The sequence below is a fragment of the Balaenoptera physalus genome, assembly GCF_965194825.1.
Source record: "Balaenoptera physalus genome assembly, chromosome: 20".
NCBI classification, from domain to species: Eukaryota; Metazoa; Chordata; class Mammalia; order Artiodactyla; family Balaenopteridae; genus Balaenoptera; species Balaenoptera physalus.
The window spans coordinates 22,421,631-22,441,479 of NC_138901.1; the positions used below are offsets into that span (position 1 = coordinate 22,421,631).

The 19,849-nt window shown below is 57.7% G+C and overlaps 2 protein-coding genes across 29 annotated transcripts; one reads left to right on the forward strand and one right to left on the reverse strand.

The window, feature by feature from the left end:
• Positions 1 to 4,310: 4,310 nt before the first annotated feature.
• RUNDC3A (RUN domain containing 3A) lies at positions 4,311 to 13,675 on the forward strand. 4 transcript variants are annotated; one of them, XM_082442623.1, is made up of 11 exons: positions 4,311 to 4,646; positions 8,281 to 8,396; positions 8,794 to 8,930; positions 9,117 to 9,202; positions 10,030 to 10,119; positions 10,233 to 10,313; positions 10,492 to 10,657; positions 10,770 to 10,927; positions 11,697 to 11,834; positions 11,949 to 12,055; positions 13,079 to 13,675. In XM_082442623.1, the coding sequence occupies exons 1-11, from the start codon at positions 4,540 to 4,542 to the stop codon at positions 13,219 to 13,221; spliced, it is 1,329 nt and encodes a 442-aa protein (XP_082298749.1). In that variant the 5' UTR covers positions 4,311 to 4,539; the 3' UTR covers positions 13,222 to 13,675. The 4 variants fall into 4 exon arrangements, with proteins under 4 accessions (XP_082298749.1, XP_082298748.1, XP_082298750.1 ...); XM_082442622.1 differs by having other exon boundaries at positions 4,312 to 4,646; positions 8,782 to 8,930; XM_082442624.1 differs by having other exon boundaries at positions 4,312 to 4,646; positions 8,797 to 8,930.
• Positions 13,676 to 14,311: 636 nt separating this feature from the next.
• SLC25A39 (solute carrier family 25 member 39) lies at positions 14,312 to 19,733 on the reverse strand. 25 transcript variants are annotated; one of them, XM_082442652.1, is made up of 13 exons: positions 18,570 to 18,696; positions 18,178 to 18,280; positions 17,592 to 17,686; positions 17,400 to 17,459; positions 17,216 to 17,302; positions 16,859 to 16,992; positions 16,429 to 16,496; positions 16,161 to 16,285; positions 15,809 to 15,982; positions 15,371 to 15,480; positions 15,075 to 15,156; positions 14,920 to 15,000; positions 14,312 to 14,830 (listed from the first exon to the last, which is right to left on the reverse strand). In XM_082442652.1, the coding sequence occupies exons 3-13, from the start codon at positions 17,674 to 17,676 to the stop codon at positions 14,715 to 14,717; spliced, it is 1,122 nt and encodes a 373-aa protein (XP_082298778.1). In that variant the 5' UTR covers positions 17,677 to 17,686; positions 18,178 to 18,280; positions 18,570 to 18,696; the 3' UTR covers positions 14,312 to 14,714. The 25 variants fall into 25 exon arrangements, with proteins under 25 accessions (XP_082298778.1, XP_082298775.1, XP_082298768.1 ...); XM_082442649.1 differs by having other exon boundaries at positions 17,592 to 17,691; XM_082442642.1 differs by lacking the exons at positions 18,178 to 18,280; positions 18,570 to 18,696 and adding an exon at positions 19,559 to 19,733 and having other exon boundaries at positions 17,592 to 17,691.
• Positions 19,734 to 19,849: the final 116 nt, after the last annotated feature.

A 19,849-nucleotide genomic window follows, 5' to 3' on the forward strand; every position in this document is an offset into this window, starting at 1 on the left:
AGGCATCTGCCTCAGGTGAGGACTTTGCATGTTACCCAGGCAAGGAGAAACTGCTCTCTTCCATCAAGGGGAGAGGCCACTTCTCCTGGCCCAGTGGGTTCAGGATAATATGGGGATTCCAGAACAGATGCTTTCATACCAGGTCTCAGTGTCCTACTCCTTCCTTATCAGGGTCCTGACTTGGTGGGGCTTTAAATAAATAATCCTGCTATTCTTACAGCATTATGGGATTGATTTTCAGCCCAGTCAGCCCTACACAGGCTGCAGATAAGAGTTTCCTTGAGTGCTGCCCTAAAGGACTTCTGGGTTTTACACTGTACCCTGAGTTGATAGCTGATGTGAGTCTGTCATTTTTTTCTTTTAGCAATTTGAAGGCATTTACCAACAACTGACCAACTCCACAATCTTTGTAATTCCCATTTCCCTCCCATATCACAAATACTAGAGATACGCACAGGCAGTGCATCCCTGGATTCACCAGGGTGACAGTTTTAGTAATCTTGCTGGTGCTCTGGGTATCAGTACCCGCACTTACCCCAGCAATGGAATCCTTGTTGCCATTTGGATGGTGAGTCATCCAATTCCAGAATCTCATTTGGGGGATCTGCTTCCTAGGACCACTTCAGATACCAACTGGGTTTTTTGGGGGGAGGGGCGGTCCCCCTAGGAATAAAACCTCAGTTGAGGATTTGACATTTGAGAGGGATTTTGTTTGTTTGTTTTTTTGTTTATTTTTTGGGGTTTTTTTGTTTGGCCACGCCACGCAGCTTGTGGGATCTTTGTTCCCCAACCTGGGTGGAACCCCTGCCCCCTGCAGTGGAAACTCGGAGTCCTAACCACTGGACCACCAGGGAATCCCCCGTATCTGAAAAATGACGCTAGGAACTACCTGCAAGTGAATGGGAAGGTGACACAGAGAAGGGAAGGAGGCTAATAAAGGCTGTGCTATCAACCCAATTAAGAGTGTGGACAACTGGAACTTAGTCCTGCTGGGGACTCAGGGAGCCAGTACTAATGTGAGCCTCAGGACTATCCCACCTGATGGCTGAGAGAACTGGGGTATTTTTCCACCAATCCTCATCAGTTATTGCCTGAGGTTTGCTGAGGATGGGAGTGCCCAGCGTTTGAGTAGTGCAGGCTCCAGTGGCCAGAATGAGCCCTCAGGTAGAGTTGCAGTTTTTCTGGCAGTTGGAAGTTCGTTCAGTGTACCCAAGTGCTTAGGGAATGTGGGAGGGATACTGACAGCATCTGCTACCCCAAGGGAGGAATCCGTTCACTAGATACAACAATGTTTCCACTAAATTGATAGCAATCCAATTCTGAGGATTGAGATTCTTCAAGAATGAAGTGGTCACCTGACATGGTTAAAAAAACAACAGCCAACTGGGGTGCTGGCTAAGGGCAAAGTGAAAATGAAATGAGTGTTGGAAAAGGAGATTATAAATGTCAACTTCGACCAGTTACAAAAATAAAAATTGTAGATGCTATGGGTATTTGCTTGCTTGCTCGCTTGCTTTATATTATATGCTCTGTATAGTATTATTTCCCCCTTCCTTCCTTTGCCTTATTATCTTATAGAAGGATTGTTGTTGGTAGTGAGCCTTATTATTTAGTCTTTAGGTTCCTCTAGAGGAAATGTGGCTGAACTCAGAAAGGTATTAACATCACCCAGAGATGGATACTGTTACTGCAGAGACTTTGCAATTCAACGTTGCAGGGGAGGGCGCTATAGCACCTTCACTTGTATCAAAGACAACTGCATCTTAATAGGCAAAGGCAGGAAGTTGCTATTGTTCAAATATGTATAGAAAAGATGTGTGTAGATGCTGAGCAGCAAAAGGTCCCCCCTTTTTCTGTGCCAGTTACTTATTTCTTGCTTTTCTGCTCCAAATCCATTCTTCATGTCTCTCTGCTCTCCGATGCTGAGGGGTCGGGAGGATTCTACAAACTTGTTTCCCAGACTCCACTACTAACTGGCTTTCTGTTAGGTTCTACTAATAGAAAGCACTAGAGGGAGATGGAAGGCAGGGAAAGGAGAAGGGACGATATTCTCTCTGGGGGTTTTGTTTAGGGTCACCCTATCTTTGGCAGTTGGCTCCAGCCTTCAGCTTTTTTCTGCATTCTGAGAACCAGCTTTGTAGATGGCTCCTCTTTGTAGATGGCACCAGTGGCAGCCCACTGGTGGCTCTGGCTGAGTCTGAGCCCCACCCGTGAGCTCCCACCTCTTCCCTTGAGTTCCCTTAGCCCTTGCTACTTTCTTTAGTTACGAGTTTCACTACTTCCACGTTGTCTCCATGTTCTCTTTCTCTTTTTGCTCTTTTGGTCTTCCCACTCCTGTGTAACCAAATCCCCTCTATTTCAAATACATCGTGTGGTTTCTATTTTTCTAACTAGGCCCTATCTGGTGCACAAAATACCCTCAATGGTAGAATAGATAAATTGTGATAGAGACATACATTGGAATAGTATACTGCGAAAATGAATCTCCCTAACATGATGTTGAAAGAAGCAAATTGCAACTGAATTCATATAGTATGACTCCATGTCTACAAAGTTAAAACACCATTAAACTATATTTTTTATTGATGGATGTGTAGGTGGTAAAACTATACAGAAAAGAAAGAAAATGATTATCGCAAAAGTCTGGATAGTGGTTATCTCTTGCGGGGATGGATGAAGATGAGATCTGGGAGAAGCATACGGCAGGTCCTGGGGTGTTGATAATGTCCTATTTCTTGATCACTGAGGTTATGACATAGGTGTTTGCTTTGTAAATATTCTTCAAGCTGCACATATGTGTTTTAGGTGCTCTTTTGTGCATCTGATATATCTTGCAATTGAAAAACAAAAGAACGAACATCACGATCACCCCTGGCAATGGGTCTGGAGGCAGGAGGACAATAAGAGGGGCTCCTAGAGGTGAGGCAAGAGGGAAACGTCAGAGAGGAGGGACTGAAAAGACTAAGTCTGAGGTCCCAGAAGCCAAGAATTGAGGCTGACGCTGAGTGAGCAGGAGATCTGTGCTGGGAGTCAGGACCTTCTTCCCAGCCCCCAGGGAGGCAAACCAAGGTTGGACATTTCTACAGGTCTTTCATCTCCTGCTCCTCTGTTTGTGCTAATGGAGGGTCCCTGCCTGCTGGTCATATTCAGATGTGGGTGCACATCTGAATCAATGTGTAGACATTGACCTGCCACTAGTGAGCAGAGTAAACCCAGTGAGTGGGCAGAGTTGGTGAATGGACATTCTTGAGGCCAGATGGAGAAAATGGGTGGACCCCTTGTAATTGACACAGAAAAGCTTTCTGCGGGAGCTGGGGATTTCAGTGGTTGAAAGAGAACAGGCTAAACAGAGGGATGGAGCAGGTGGGAGCAGTGATGTGAGGGACCAAAGGGTGGCAGGGAAGCCAGACTATGCCCCCATTTCCCCACCTTTCCCTAAGAGATGCGACCAGCACTGTAAATCGACTATACTTAAAAAAAAAAAAAAGATGCAACCAGCTTTTCTGGCCTTGCAGAGAGGGTTGATGGCACCCTGCAGCAATTCTGGCAGCCAAGGGGTTAACCCCTCATGTCAGCTGCCTCTGGGGTGGTGTGAGGAGGTAGGACTTTGAGAAGAAGCAGTTACCTTGGCACCACTGTGGGCATCAGCTCTACTGCTGGGAACCGCCACAGAGCCCAGGCCCTTAGCTGCCAGTCTACTCTCCACTCATCGTCCCGAGTGGTCCCAGGCGCTGGGCTCCTACGGCTTATTCTGGATTCCCCTCCCCCACCCTAGTAACTGTGGACTCCGCCGGCTGGTGCAGACAAGTCAAACCAGGGCGCAGACCGACAGATATGCAGTCTCTGACTGCTCCTTGGTCTCCCGGGTCGGCAGCGTAGGGCCACCTGCGCTCTCTGGACGCAGACCTGGCCTGGCCTCGCTGGGAATGCCGAGACTGAATGGGTCGGGGGGGGCGGGGCCGGGATGAGGGTAGAGGAGGTGAGGAGAAATGAGAAATCTGAGATAGACACCACTGATCACCAGTCAGAAACAAGGGAGTAGAGGCGTCGGAGCTCAGAGACGCTAGGCGTGGGTCCCGGGCTCTGAGCATGGGGGTGGAGAACAAGCCAGAAGCCCCCTTTCTTCCTTCCAATCGCTGCCTCTCCCTGGGACCCTCTCCGCCCTCCCTGAGGCCCCGGCCCTCTCCCCTCCCCCCAAAATCCTACGTCCTCTGCGGATTGGTCCCCGGCCTGCCGGGGGCGGGGCCCGAGGACCCTGACGTCACCTGCCAAGGGGGGCGGGCGGCTAGGGAAGGGGGGTGACTGGCCCCGTCTCAGCACCTCGGAGAGCTCCCTCCCCTGCCTTGTTTTGCTCCGGAATCGCCGCCGGGGGAGGGAGGCAGGGGCCCCGGCAACAGGCGCAGCGGCTGGAGGATGGCCGTGGAGGGGTCGAGGGGTCCCGGCGGACAGAGGGCCCAGCCGTGATCCGGCGGGGGGGCCGGGGCGCCGGGCGGGTTGGGGGGGTGCAGCTAGAGGCGGCAGCAGTGGCTACACATCTGGATGGAAGCGAGCTTTGTCCAGACCACCATGGCTCTGGGGTTGTCCTCCAAGAAAGCGTCTTCCCGCAATGTGGCTGTGGAGCGTAGGAACTTGATCACCGTGTGCAGGTGGGCACCGCTGGCGGGCGGGGGTGGGGTGGTCAGGAAGAGGCGGCGGGGCGGGCTGCGGAGACCTGGACTGAGCGTGCCCGCGGGAGGAAGCACAGCAGCCGCGGAGAAAAGGGAGGGAGCACAAGGTTAAGAGGAGCGCGTCCGCTATCCTCAGGCCCAGGCCTGGAGGGGGTTTGGAGGTCTGGTCCCTACCCTTCTAGGCCAAGCCAGGCCTATGCCCAGCCTGGGGCCTGGGGGTGAGGGGTGTTTAATTGGCACTGCAGCTTCCTGTGAGAACCAGGAAGTGACATTGTGTGTGAGGGGGAGGGGTGGGGATGGCTGGCTCCCTTGCTGGGGGCGGGAGCTGGGTGGGCAGAGGAGAACTGATGGGATAGGGGGATGAACGCCCTCCAAGCGTACCCTCACTCCCACTCCTGTCAGCCTGGCCTCTCTGGGGTGGGGCTTTTCTGGGAGATTTTCCAATGCTCAAATCCTGGATCAGGGATGGTGCCCTCCTCCATCTCTGGGCAGTTGCAGCCTATGGCAGGGTCAAATGGGCATGTAGGCAAAGTCCCTGAATCCGTCCAGTGAAGGCACGGCACTGCCCCTGCCGTGGGAAGGACTGAGGGCCTGAGCACAGAAGCCTGGGTCTCCTGGGTTCAAGGGGAGGAGATTGGGAGGGCAGAGCCATTGGTTCCTGAGGGTGGGGCTGTCGCAGTGTTGGGAAGACCTGCCCACTTTCCTGGGGCCAGGAAGTGAAGCTTCCCACTTCCCAGCCCTGCAGTGATTCACCCCCCGCTGCCCTGCCGTGAAGCCAGGAATGGCCAGTCTCTCAGCCCCCACCTGCATTCACCTCTCCGTCTAGGATCCCCCTGCCAGCTGCCTTCTCCACCTGCAACCTCCCCTCTCCCCCATGCCGCCTCTGAGGGCACGGTGCTCCCACTGCAGGGCTCAGCTGTCTTCCCTTGCCAGTCCCACCTGCCTGCACACTGGCCTTGGTCCTGCTCCTTCCCCCAGGAATCAGTGCCCACCTGATGCCCTGGCTTCCGTATCCTACAGCTCCTTCCAGGTTCCTGGGCACACACCCAACAGTACTGCGTCTGTCTCACACCATTATATCCCTAGTGCCTAGCACGGTGCTGTGCACATCTGACCTCTGTAAAAATGCCTGGAATGTTATAGAATGAATGAGCGCAGCAATGGCCCAGCCCAAATGCGGTCCCCTGCCTCCACGCTCACCCCCCAAACCCTGCCAGTGTGGTGTAAAACACAGATGGTCCTAGGTTCAAGCTCTTCATCAGTTATGAGCCGTACAACCTTGAGGAAGTCTCCTAACCACTCTGGGCCCTGGCTGCCTCATCATCCCCATTGTAGATGTAATAGTCACACCAAGGAGTGTGCCTAGCCCTGTGCCTGGCACACGAAAATCGCCCCGTCCCGATGCCATCCTTCCAGTCCCTCTCCTCTCGCTTGATCGCCTAGGTTCCTCTTCCTTCTCTTGCCTGCCAGGACAGCTGGGCCTGTTGAGTGTGTGGGAAAGGGGGGAACTCCCCTTGGCCTAGGCTGCAGAAGCAGAGGTTCTGGTGGATTGAAAGTGCGCTTGGAGCTGGGATGTGAGGGATAGAGTTTTGGGGAGGATTGGGAGCATGACAAAGGCTCAGAAACCCCTCGGGCCCCTGCCGCCTCTTCATTGTCACGTGGTTCGCCTCCAGCTCCCAGAACAGTTCCCTTTAGCAGACCGAGGGCTCCCCTGGGCCCTGGCCGCCCTGTCTCCATGGTAACCTGCAGCAGCCCTGCACCTCTGAGCAGGGAACACACCATGGGGCTCCCCAGGGGGCAATGACCAGCTGCAGCACCCCTGAGGACAGATGGCAGATGGCTGCCATGCTGAAACCAGCCGCAGGCCCCCACTGAGGTCTGACCCAAATGACCAGAAGAAATCACGGGGGCGGGGCTGCATAACGAAGCCCAGATTAATGCCCTAAACACAGGCTCCTTCTGGCTATCCCATTAATGGCCCAGCTCCTCACCACCCCTACCCCATGGCCTGTACTCACCTTCTGTCAGTCTTTCCTGGGATCTGAACCAAAATTTGATGAGACAGGTACCATTGTTCTTGTTTGCACCTGGGGAAAATGGGCCTTGGAAAGATTAAATGACTTGTCCAAGGCCACCAGGTATCACACGGACACAAGATTTGGGTCCACCCAGGCTGCCTCACCCTAGGGCAACTCCAGCACTGACCTGGCTCTCATCTCAGGCCAGACCAACTCTAAGCCCATAGGGAAAGGAGGAAGGTCCATGGGCTTGGTTGTGCCATTGCCCTGAGAGCCTCAGAGGCCAGGGCTTGAGGGCTGGAGCACAGAGGGCAGAGGAGGTAGGGGTTGGTCGGGGCCTCGGTGATCCTGACATCCATCAGGAGGCCACAGATGTAGCAGAAAGAGCAAGGCCTTTGGAATCAGACATACCTGTTGACTCCTCACAAGCTGTGTGACTTTGAACAGATCAGTCAATCTCTTGGACCCTCAGTTACCTTATCTGTCCAATGGGGCTGCTAGTGATAATAAGAGGACCCAGGGCTGTTGTAGGGATGGATGAGATAACACACGCAGAGTATAGTGCTGGGCGCATCACAGGGCTTGATGAGCTTAGGGTAAAAAGGACAGTTCCAAGCAGCCCCCATATCCCTGGATACCTCACCCCTGCTATGCCATCCATAGGGGGGCCACGATGGGATGTTGGGAGCCATGTCTTCCTCCCTGTCCCAGCCCACTGCAGTGATGGCCGGTGGAGATTGCAGTCCTAGGGACTGCAGAGGGAGCTGAGGCTCCGGGCAGGATTGGAGGGAGGGACGGGGGCTGCTGTGCTCCAGCCTCTCAGCCCCATTGGCTTCCCTTGGCTTCCTTCCTCTCTGAGAAGCCAGGTGTCCGGGCCCCCAAGCCCCCTTCCAGAGATCTGCTGCCAATGCCCCCTCCCATCCACTGAGTGTGTCAGACCCACACCCTGCACCTCCCCCGGCCCAGTTCTGCACCGCCTGGTTCTGGGCAGCTGGTGTGTGGGTGGCCAAGCTAGAAGGAGAAGGGGGAAGGGGGGCATCCGTGTGCTGGGAGCCCACCTGGCCACCCATGCATGCCCACGCTCCATGTGCTTGGTGCCAACTCACATGCCCTGGTACAGGTGACCCACACCCCACCCCAGAAGGGACTGGAGATTGTTCCAGCAATAGCAGAAGGGAGCTTGAGGCAGGGGCACAAAGCAGCTCCTAACTCCTATCCGACCCCTACCCTTCTCTGACAGAGAGAATGCAACTCCAAAGGGTGGGCAAGGAGGAAGGGGCTCTGGGCTAGCTCGCTGGCTCTAGGTGCCTCATCTTTCTACCGATTGTTTCATCCCCTCTCATACCTTGTTCCTGAAGCTTTCTTTCTCTGCCTCTCACCTCTCCTGTCACCCACTTTGTCAATCAGTCTCCCACCTGCCACCCTACTCTCCCATGTCACAGCCCCTCTATGGGTCACTGTCTCCCGCCCTCTTTCCCTCTGCTTCCCCACCACGTCCGTGCTCTTGGTGGCCTCTTCTCTGCCTTCCTTCTACCCCCATCACCTTGTCTTCTCACCTGACACCCTACTGCCCCTTCTCCCTCCCCCTCGCCCAGGTTCTCTGTGAAAACGCTGCTGGAGAAGTACACGGCAGAGCCCATCGATGACTCAGCTGAGGAGTTCGTGAATTTTGCAGCCATCTTAGAGCAGATCCTCAGCCACCGCTTCAAAGGTGGGCCCAGGTTCCTGTCCCCACTGCCCAGCCCTCCCAACTCCCAGCCTTTGGCTTCCAGCTACCCCCGCTCTGATCTACTCTGTGGCTTTCTGAACTCCATCATTGACCCTGGCCCCAATTCTGGACCATGTGCAGAAGCTCAGGCACAGAGCTGGGAAGAGGGGAGGGGATCTTCTGGGTGCAAGACAGTGGGTGTCCACAAGCCCCAGCCATGGGCGTGTAGTTATGTGCCCTGTATATACATGCATGTGTGTGCACGTGAGTTTGGGGTAGGCACTACGCACGTGCATGGCTGCTTATACTTATGCATGTGTGTGCCCCATTACATGGACCCTCTCCAAACTCCCTGGTCTTGCTGAGCCCCCTCCCTGCCCTGGCTCAGCCTGTGCCCCAGCAGGTCCGGTGAGCTGGTTCAGCTCAGACGGGCAGCGGGGCTTCTGGGACTACATCCGCCTGGCCTGCAGCAAAGTGCCCAACAACTGCGTAAGCAGCATCGAGAACATGGAGAATATCAGCACTGCCCGAGCCAAGGTAAGTGGCCTGCAGTGAGCAGGGCCAGGGCAGCTGCTCCCTGCTCTGGATACAGGAGGGCTGCCTGTTCCTTGGTCCTAGCCCCTGCCCAAGGGCACTGGGGAGAAGGGCCACAGGAGATCCAGACCCAGTGGTGCACACTTGAGTCCCTTCGGGGCAGCAAGTAAAGGTGAGCGTGCTTTCCAGGGCCGGGCATGGATCCGGGTGGCACTGATGGAGAAGCGCATGTCGGAATACATCACCACAGCCCTACGGGACACCCGGACCACCAGGTTAGACCCCCTCAGTCAGTATGGACCACAAGTCCCAGTGTGTACATTCATTGCCTAAACACACTTGATCCTTAAGTTCCTGCTGTAACCTTCAGTACCCGGACTACAATTCCCAGTATGCACTGCTAGCTTCCGGCTCCCAGACTGTCCACCAGTCAGCTGGGCCTGCAGTCCCAGAACACACCTTTAGCACCACCACCATCTCTTCCAAGTCAAATTCATTATCTCCCATGACCCCCAGCACCAGTCTCATGCACAGCTCTGCTCTTAGACACAGCTCTGGACAAGCCTCAACTATGTATCATTTTACTTGTTGGCCTTCCATGGCCTACAACACAGAGCCCTACCTGCTCCCCAAACAATAGCAGCAGTCTGTACTTGCTACCCGTGGACTCCAGAGCCCCAGGGATCAGAGCTTCAATCCCTGCACTGTGGGTTTTTAACTGCATTGTATCTCTAGCCTGTCCTCACATTTCAGAGTTCACATCAACATATTTTTGAGCATCTACTGTATGCCAAGCACTGATTTAGGACTTGTTTCCTGAGTTTTAAGGATCTGGGTGACCCAGTACTTGGTGGGGAAGGGGGAGTTCTGAGGATGGAGGTCTAGTCTCAGGGCACACACGTTCTAATAGGTGGGAGACACAGGCGCTATCCCCAGTGGGCCCCAGTCTGAGGGGGGAGACAAGATCCACAGTTGAGGGGTGAGCAGGAAAAAGATACCTCCTTCCTCTAGGAAGGGTTGGTAATAAGCCAACAAGAGACGCTCTGAGGGGCGGGGCTCCCTGGGAGGATGCTACACCGCAGTCCCTCACCCCTCCCCGCAGACGTTTCTATGACTCGGGAGCCATCATGCTGCGGGAGGAAGCCACGGTCCTCACCGGGATGCTGATCGGGCTGAGCGCCATAGACTTCAGGTGGGGCCTGGGTGGCCGTGGCCATGGTGGGGGGTTGAGGTTGTTTCTCTGCGAAGGTCCGCACTCCCATCCCCTCATACCCGCCCCCAACCCTGTGGCTGCTCTGCCCCCAGCTTCTGCCTAAAGGGCGAAGTGCTGGACGGAAAGACCCCCGTAGTCATCGATTACACGCCCTACCTAAAGTTCACCCAGAGGTGAGCAGCCCGATTGCGGCGAGGGGTGCTGGGTGCGGACAGACGACGGCCCTGAGGGGCGGGGATGGCGGGAGACGGGCGGGCTGGGCGGCATCCTGGTTCCCCTGCCCAAGGGGGTGTGGCTGGGGCCGCGCGGGCGGGCAGGGCCGGCCGGTGCTCACTGCGCCCTCCTTCCAAGCTACGACTACCTGACGGACGAGGAGGAGCGGCACAGCGCCGAGAGCAGCACGAGCGAGGACAACTCGCCCGAGCACCCGTACCTGCCGCTCGTCACCGACGAGGACAGCTGGTACAGCAAGTGGCACAAGATGGAGCAGAAGTTCCGCATTGTCTACGCGCAGAAGGTGCGCGGTGCGCGGCGGGGGCGGAGCGGGGGTTGCTTAGAGCCCGGCAGAGGGCGGGCGGCCGCGGGGACCCTCTCCTCTCGCCGCCCGGGCTGAGCCGGCGCCCCCGCAGGGCTACCTGGAGGAGCTGGTGCGTCTGCGCGAGTCTCAGCTGAAGGACCTGGAGGCGGAGAACCGGCGGCTGCAGCTGCAGCTGGAGGAGGCGGCGGCGCAGAACCAGCGGGAGAAGCGGGAGCTGGAAGGCGTGATCCTGGAGCTGCAGGAGCAGCTGTGAGTGCCGCCGCGACCCTGACCCCGGTTCTCGGCCACCCCGACCACATCACCCCAGGGAACCCCCGCCATCGCCCCCATTGACTCTAACGCCACCTTTCCTGATACCAGGCACCAGCATCAAACCCCTGAGTCCGTCACCGCCACCCCGAGATCCACCCCCCTCCCCGCCGCCGCGACCTAACATCATTCTCGACATAAGGCCCCCCACCAACCGGCTCCCCACTTCACCCTCAACTACCTGACATAAGCTAGAATGGCCATTGAACAGTACTCCTGGGACCCCAACATTACAATTAAGGACCTCTAATTAATGTGACTCAACGACCTTCAACATGACTGCATTATTCCCTCTGTTCACCACTCCTCCCACCGTGACCCCTGACCTCACCCCTACCCATCCCTCTAACGGTTCCCCTTGAAACATTTTCATCACCCTGTGACCTCCCAGCATGATTGTGGCACCCCATGACTCTTCATGGTTCCCACACTACTCTGCAGCCACCCGCCCATCACCCTGACCGATGCCCTGCAACATCTCATTATTCCCCTAACCCCCAGCACGAGTGCACTAATTCCTGTCACCGCCGTGGCCCCCCCAGTATCCTCCACTGACTCCCAGGATCTGCCCCACTGATTCTCAGCATTCACACCCATTTCTGCTACCCAGGTTTCAACCCTCCCCCCTCCCCCCCACCTCTTGCTGAGCCCCTCTTCCCCACTTCTGCTCCCTCTTCCAGCCAGGCCTGACTCCCCCTCCCCATCCCAGGACAGGTCTGATCCCCGGTGACCATGCTCCCCTGGCCCAGGGTTCCAAGGACCTCACCACACGCCTGGTCAACCAATGGCCGTCACTGGGAACACTCAATGGGTCCGAGGGCGCCAACAACCCTAAGCTCTACCGGAGGTAAGCCCCAGGCAGGCTTGGCTTGGCCTCAGTGCCGCTCCCTCCTCTACCAGGGAAGAGGGGCACTGGGGCCGTGGGCCTCTGCCCACACACCAGCTCTCTGCTTTGCTACAGACACAGTTTCATGAGCACGGAGCCGCTGTCGGCTGAAGCCAGTCTGAGCTCGGACTCCCAGCGCCTGGGAGAGGGCAAGCGGGACGAGGAGCCCTGGGGCCCCATTGGTGAGCCCCCCAATCCAGCACCCATCCCGGAAGGGCTGAGGCCAGGCCTTGGGGCTTGTAGTCAGGCGCTGGCCACTTCCCTCATTCATTCAACTCTTCCCAAGAGCCTAGCACAGCAACTGAGAGCTTGGTTTGGGGCGTCAGGCAAATCCCAGCTGCGCCTCCTCTGGTTGTGCGAGCTTGGTCACTGATTCCACCTTGCTGAGTCCTTCTCATCTGTAAAATGGGGATGTTGTTTAAAATGATCACCAGTGTTGGCATATGGTGAGGGCTCCATGGTTTTTGGCATCATGACATCCTCAAGAGCCCTGCAAATCCTCAGGGAGTTCTTCGCCTAACTAATTTGCTCTTATCTCATGCGCTCTGTGAACCAGTCGCCTGACCATTGTTTCCCCCTTTTCTTTGGCTGCCAGGAAGCTCAGAGCCAAATTAGTGGCTCCCTTCAAGAGAATGTCCAGGACTTCAACGCATGCATTTTGTGTTGCCCTCCCCCTCTGGCTTCACCTTGGTTTCCCACCCTAGTTTTCCCGGTGCCTGGACTACCTGTCTTTTCTTTCTAAAAACCACACTGTACTGGATGGCCCTAGATCTTCTTTGACACAAGGCAGGCTATGGATGTGGAACCCCGCCACACTGTGTTTGTGATTGTCCGTGTGTCTGTCTCCCCACCAGACTGTGAGCTCCGTGAGGGCAGGGACTGTGTCTCGTCCGTTCTCTGTATCCCCCGTGCTTGGAACGGAACAAGTGCTCACCGTGTGTTTAATAAATGGAGAAAGAGAGAGGATGAACCCTCGGGGGGAGACAGAGACATAAACTGACGATTACAATACAGTATCCCCAGCTCCCTGCATGGAAAGGGGCAGGTTCTTACCAGGGTTTAACTGAAAAAGGCAAGCGCTCCAGAAATGAGGAAGGTCTCCGGATGGGTGACCTGAGGGCTGTCCCTTCACCGCCTGCACCTGTGCACACCCAACTCGCACACGCAGACCGGTTGGCCCCGCCTCACCCGCCCTCTCTCCCCAGGGAAGGACCCCACGCCCTCCATGCTGGGCCTCTGCGGCTCCCTGGCTTCCATCCCCAGCTGCAAGTCCCTGGCGAGCTTCAAATCCAACGAGTGCCTGGTGAGCGACAGTCCCGAGGGCAGCCCGGCACTGAGCCCCAGCTGAGGAGCGGCATGGGCGGTGCCAGCCCCACCTGCCGCCTTTCCTCACCGTCCCCCAATCCAGGCCACCCTCCAGAGAATGCTGCCCACTCAGCCAGGAGTCTCTCGGGAGACACCCTTTGCTTCTAGCCCAGTTCAGCTTCTTGCCCGTGGAGGCAGGAGCTGCCAAGGGAGGCAGCTTGGGCCAAGAGGCAGGGGCACCGGGGCCACAGGGAGCCCTCAGGAAGCTTATTCTTCTGGCGACCCCGCTGCCTGGCTAGCTCCCTACCGGACTCTCCTTCGCTCATCTCCCCGCCCTCCTCAGGAGCTGGTGGCCCAGCCTGGCACCGCCGCCTCCCATGCCTCTCCTGTCTGTCCCCGTGTACGCCCCAGAGTCACTCCTTCCTCAGCCCCCAGACTGGGGGTGGGGGCGGGGGGCAGCTATGAGGGTAGCAGGCAAATAAAAACCAGAGGACTGAGGGCAGCCTTGTCTGTGGGGGGATTGGGACAGGGCCCTGTTCTGAGGTTGGCAGAACGCGGCGGGGCTAGTGCTGGGCCCGTAACCAAGGTGATGCTAGACCAGATAAAATCAGGTGTGCCCCCTGGGAGCAGACTGGTCAGAGTAATTCAAGAGGTGGGTGGCTTCTGTATGAAGTGTTCTAAATATTAGGTCAGCCCAGGGAAGGACCAAAAGATGTAAGGACCCCTTCAACCTGATACTCTTTGGTAACTCATTTACCCCAGGCAAAGAAGATGCTGGACATCCTGGGTGGCAGGATGGAGAAGGCCTGGCAGGTCCCCGTTTCCCTTCCATCATCCTGAGCAATGCAGCTTCGGCCTAGAGATCCAGACCCTTCCATTAGCCCAAAGCCTGGCAGTGAAGCCACCCTCCCTCCTGGGTTGTCGCTTAAGTGTACCCTTGGGGAGAGGTCTCACCACCCTCTCAACTCTGGGTCCTTATCCCCACCTGCTCTCACTACACTGTGGGAGGGATCCTCTACCTGGGTGCCACCTGGGCAGCCAAAGCCAACATCAAGGTCCCTTCCAGGCCTCTTCTGTGCAAATCACTCACCAAATCCTGCTTCCCACCCGCCCCAGAGACCCCCACAATCAGAGGCAGTGGAAAGAAGTTTATCATCTTTAGACTCAAGGAATTAACAAGGGTGGGTGCAGACTATGCCGGGCACAAGGTTTTGCGGCTCCTGGGGGCAGGCCCAGCTACAGCAAACCCACAGGGAAAGAAATGAGGGAGAAGTTAGCAAATTTGGTCTTGAACTTGAGGGGAGGGCGTGATGATTCCTGGGGCTGGGGAATGGGGAGCAGCAGGAAGAAAGTGGTCTGAGAGAGGAGGGGTCGGCGTGGGCCCAGAGGGGCAGCCCCCTACCCCTGGGGCTCAGAGTGGGGAGGAAAGAGAAATGAGGCCCCTCCCCGCAGTGCTGAGGAAAAGGCACTTGGCTCAGTCTCCTCCTGCCCCACTCCCACCACGGATGAGGTCGGGTCCTCGTCCCCTCATTCCTTTCAAGGGCCCAGAAACTGTTCCTGGTTGAGCCTCTGGAAGAAGTTTTTGCCGAACTCATAAGTGCTGATCATGATGGCGCAGGACGGGGCGGCCTTGATGATCCTTGGGAGGAAGCCTGCGGTGGGAGGGGGAGGCTGGGGTCAGAGGTCGGGTCCCAGGGAGCCCCACCTCCACCAGGGCGTGGACACACACACAGACGCTCACCTGCAAAGAGGCCCCTGGTGCCTGACTCGGCCCGGATTCTCCGCAGCAGCAGCCAAGTGGAGTCCGCGTGCGGGGGCGTCACTGCAAACCAAGGCGAGGCCCTGTAAGACCCCGCTGGGACCCCGCCTGCCCTGCCCCGCGCCGGGGCCCCTCACCTCTCACAGCCTCCACCGCTCCTAGCGCGACCTGGCGCTGAGTCTTCACCACATCGAAGGGTAGAGTCAGGATGGCCGCCACCTGGTGGGGTGGGGAGAGGGCTGGTCTCCATTCCCAGGACCCCCATCCCTTGCATGCGGCCAGGGTCTGCCAGCCCCAGCTAGAGCTTCAGAAGGGGAGGGGGAGCGCACTCCTTGACAGGCAAGCAAGGACTCTTTTCCGGAGCGTCTGCAACGACCCTCAGGTCACCCCAAGGACACCTCTACTGGCCACATTCCCAGCCTGGTCAACTCACCGTCCCTGAGATGCCGCCAGCCACAAAGCTGATGCCCACGGAGGTCTGGTCCTTTGGCCTGAGCCCACTCAGCCAGCTCTTCACCAACTCATAGTTGAACCAGTACAGAGCTTGGGGGCACAGGGGTTCACTCATTAGAGACGGGAAGGGCAGTGGGATAGGCCACGAACCTCCCACCTTTCACAGACCTACATCACAACCACTCCCTCCCAGCTACGAAGTCTGCCTGCCACGTGCCAGTTCCCATAAAAGGCCCTCTGCAAGAAGTATCTTGTGAAAACCTGGGTGAATATCCCGCCTGCTGGGGCCCACTTCACAGACGAGATGTTCTTGGCTCAGAGAGTTTACGTGACTTCAAAGTCAGTAGTAGCAAAGCTGGGACTTGGCTGTAGACCTCTTGGGCTCCCTTACCCCAATCCCTGCACCCCTGGTGCCTACCTGAGAAGGGCACATCCCGAAGGGCAGTGGGACCCCAGCCCAGCCACAGTGAGCGCCAGCCGCCTTGAGCCACAGCTGCTCGGACGCAGGTGCCCAGCTCCCGGTATGACAAATGCCGAGCCTGAAGCTTTGTCCGCACCAGCTCCAGGGGACTGATCACGCTCACGGTGCCCACTGCGGGGACCAGGGAGGAGGGGTCAGTTTACAGGTCCCAGGGGCAGCCTGCCCAGAGTCTGGGGGCCTTGAACGTCCCCCCCACCCCTAGGCTGGCAGAGGTTGGAGCTGGGAGTCCAGACTGGGCTCTGGCACAGGTGGGGTCAAAGGGAGGTGGAAAGCCCAGGGCTGTGCTCACGGCGGGCCAGCGCGCCAGCCACCATGGGTGCGTAGAGATCAGAGGTCAGGGCTTGACCACACAGGAAGGCCTTGAGTTGGTCGTAGGCGGTGAAGTAGATGGCAGTGGCCGGCACAGTCATCACCCTAGGGGTGTGAACAGGTTAGCCAAGACTCCCCAAAGTTCCCAAACCTCCCAAGCTTCCCCTGCCCCACCCAGCCAGCCAACAGGGGAGTAAGGGGTCAGTGGGGTATCGGGTGAAAGCAATACGCAGAACTGGGGTACTCACAGGGTGGCTGGGAGGCCGCTCCACAGGGTCCTCGTGCCCTCATGTCTCACAATCTTCACAAAGGCATCCTGGCCAAGCAGACACCAGCCCAGGAGGAGGGAGGATGAACATGAACAAGGCTTGTGGCGGGGCTGGCCCAGGCTGGGCCCTAGCCTGATGCCCTCACTCCTACCCAGTAGCCCCTCAGGCCTCTACACATGGTATTCCCTATTTGGCTCCAAACAGACTCCTATTCACCCTTCAAAATCTTGTGATGGCCCCACCTCCTCAGGAAAGCCCTTCCTAAACTGAACTGGCCACCCTTATGTGCTTTGCGCTACCCGTTCTTTCTTAGGTCTGCTGCCTAAGAAGCTTCAGTTTTGAAAAACAAACCAATCTGAATCCCTCAGGAATGCCAACAGACCCAGCTAAGGGCACAGCTGCTCCTCACCACGGTGCCAGTGAAGCGACTGGGGTCCTGAAACCAGGTGGCACAGCAGGCACCATTTGGGCACAGGTACAGGGGCTCTAGGACACCATTGCAGTACAGGAGGCATTTCCCTGTGGATTGGAGAGAGGAGGGCACTGGGGAAGGGGAGGGGCATTAGCATGACAGGGCCCTGGAACCTCACAGGGAGGTGGTGAGCTCCCATCCCTGGAGAGCCAGCAGAGCCTGGGGTCCCTGGGCAGACGTTCTTGTGTAGGACAGAGGGCTAGCTAATATGATCTAGAAGCGTGTGCTAGTCCGTGGCTGTGAGGCCCCCGTGTGCCCTGGAGAGACTGGGACATCCCTCCCCAGGACACTTACAGGTTCCCCGTGGCATGGGGCACTCACATTTGGCGTAGGAGAGGCTCCAGAGTCTGGAGGAAGACATCAGCTCTAAAATACAAGGCACTACCTCAAGTCACAAATGTTCCCCACCTGCCCCAGGGACCTCATCTCTGGGGATCCCTGGCACCACTCCCTATTGGCTCCAGGGTCAGACACTCACCACTGGCCACCGAGGGGCGCTGAGACTGCAAGCGTACCTTCACCACGTCCAGGGGGGTCACTGGGGGAGGAGGGCAGGTCTGAAAGCTCCTTTCAGGACCCCGCCCCGACCCCTCATCCAGAGCCAAGTCATTTCTAATCTCTGGTCTGCCCCAGTCCCCAGCTGCCCCCACCCCACCATCCCAGGTCTTACTGAAGAGGGAGGTGACCACGGCCCCAGTGCCAGATGCCACCATCTGTTGGAGGAGGCTAATGCCTCCAGGGTCCTGGTCAGCCATCTTGTAGCTTCAGTTCTGAAAAACAAACGTCAGTCAATTGGAGCACAAAACCGGGGTCAGGGGTAGGGAGAGAAAGGATGCAGGGGCTCTTGGGGACACTAGCTGGACCCTCGCCCCACTCACTCACTATGAGTTTCGCATAATCACTTTTTATAGCAGTTATTGTCAACTCCACCTTGCCAAAGGGGAAAGAGGCTCAGAGAGATGAAGTGACCTGCCCAAGGTCACCGTGGGAGTAGTTAGGAAGGAAACTGGGAGAGTCATCCATCAGTTAATGGGCTGTAATGACCCACCGCCATTCCTCACCCTCGCCACACGGGGTTACTGTGCACCTCTTCAGTGCAGGTGCCCGGGTTGGCCTGGTGGGCCCAAAGATCAAAACGCCTGAGCCGCCCCCCTACGCCCCCAACTCCGGCAACCAGCCCCAAGGCGGGCGCATGCGAGCCTCGAGTCACCGGACGTGGAGAGGTGGAGCCCGGCAGGGAGGGAAAGGTAACAAACCTGAGGGCGGCGAAGGGTCCGTCCACTTTCTGGGACTGCAGGCGGGGGTGCCCGGCCCTCCCCCGCACCCGTCCTCCCGAGGCCGGAGGGCCAAGCCCCGAACCTGGATGGGAAGGACAATCCCTCTGCTCCCTCTCCCTCAAAATCTCTTTCTCGGGGCGGCCGGTCGAGAGTACGGGAAGTAGGGATGGGGAGACAAGATCGCTCTTCGCCCCTCGGCGACACTCTCTGTCCTGGCCCCGCGCGCAAGGGGCGCCCGGTGGGGCCGACTAGGTCGGCCAGCGACTCCCGGTCCCCAGCCAGGCCCCGCTCAGGCTCCCCGGGACCCCCATAGACCCGACTCCCGCCTCCGCCCCCCGCCGGACCCACAGCCCAGATCCAGCCCCGCCCACCTGGCTCTAGGCCGGTGCTCGCGCGGCGCGGCGCCCGGGGCCGAGCGGGCCCATATCGGCTCCGCGGCCGGGGCCAGCTCCGCGCGCGCTCGCTAGGCACCAAGGCCGACTCGGAAACTGGACGAGCCCGTCCCGCCCCTGGACGGCGCCGCGAGGCCCCGCCCCCCAACGGGCCGACCGGCCGCCTGCCCGGAGTGAGGCCGGCCCGCCCACTCGCGGCCTCCTCCGGGTCCCGCGCTAACCAGGCCCCGCGCCGCGGGTGCCCCGCCGGGCCCGCGCGCCAAGGTCGCAGGTCTCCACGCCGCGCTTGACCTGGCGGCAGCACCGTACTTGACAGCGTATTGTCGCCAACACCACCCCACCAGCATCCCGGCCAAGCGCTGCTCCCGCAAACTTTCTAGACGAACGTGGGTAAAGCACTCTCCCCATTTTCCTCATTTGTTTGGCGGCGGGGGTTTGAATCAGTTCTTCCAAGGCCACGGGGGGCGATGAAATAGTGCTGGCAAACATTAACCCATCGGGCTCTTTGCTGAGGTTTTACAACTTCACGGCGACCGTATCAAACAGGGTCGTCCCTATTTAACAGACAATCCATCAAGACTGCAACTGCAAATCCACTTGACAAAACTGAGGGGTACCCTGCGGGTGTGGGTAGTGAAGTTGACGAGTAAGTAACCCGGGCTAGGCAGGCTGGACAGAGAGGAAAGGCTGGCCCGGGAGCCGGGAGACGTGGGTTCAACCGGGTTTAACCTGGGCTTCGTCCCACCTCCCTGTGACCCTGGGCAAGTTACAACACCGCCCTGGGTCTCGGATTCCTCCTTCGCACAGGAATAGGATTGAGTAGGGGAAAAGGGGACTGACATTTCTATGTTGGTTACTCTCACGAAATCTATTTCTTCTACGTCTCAGAACTTCTAGAAGTAGATCATTATTAACCCCGTTTTACAGAAGAGGAAACTGAAGCTTAAAGTTAAGAACTGGACAATTACCTCCCCCGCACCACATTGCCTCCCTGGGTGACAGGTGGGCGTTAATCCTGGACGTCTCTGATCCCTCTTCTCAGGAGCCGTATTTCTGTCCCGGGCCAGCCCCGCACCCGAGACCCCATCAGCTGCCTCGCTTTTAAAACTTTCGTGCGGCGAGAGTGTCCTAAGAGAAAAACGAACAGCGGCTGCGAGCCTGCGCCTTTAAGAAGGGTAGGCCGTGACTTTGACGTCACCAGCTCTTCCGCCCCTCACCCCCAGAATGGTCGCCTCCGGGCCTGGAGTCGCCCAGCCAGC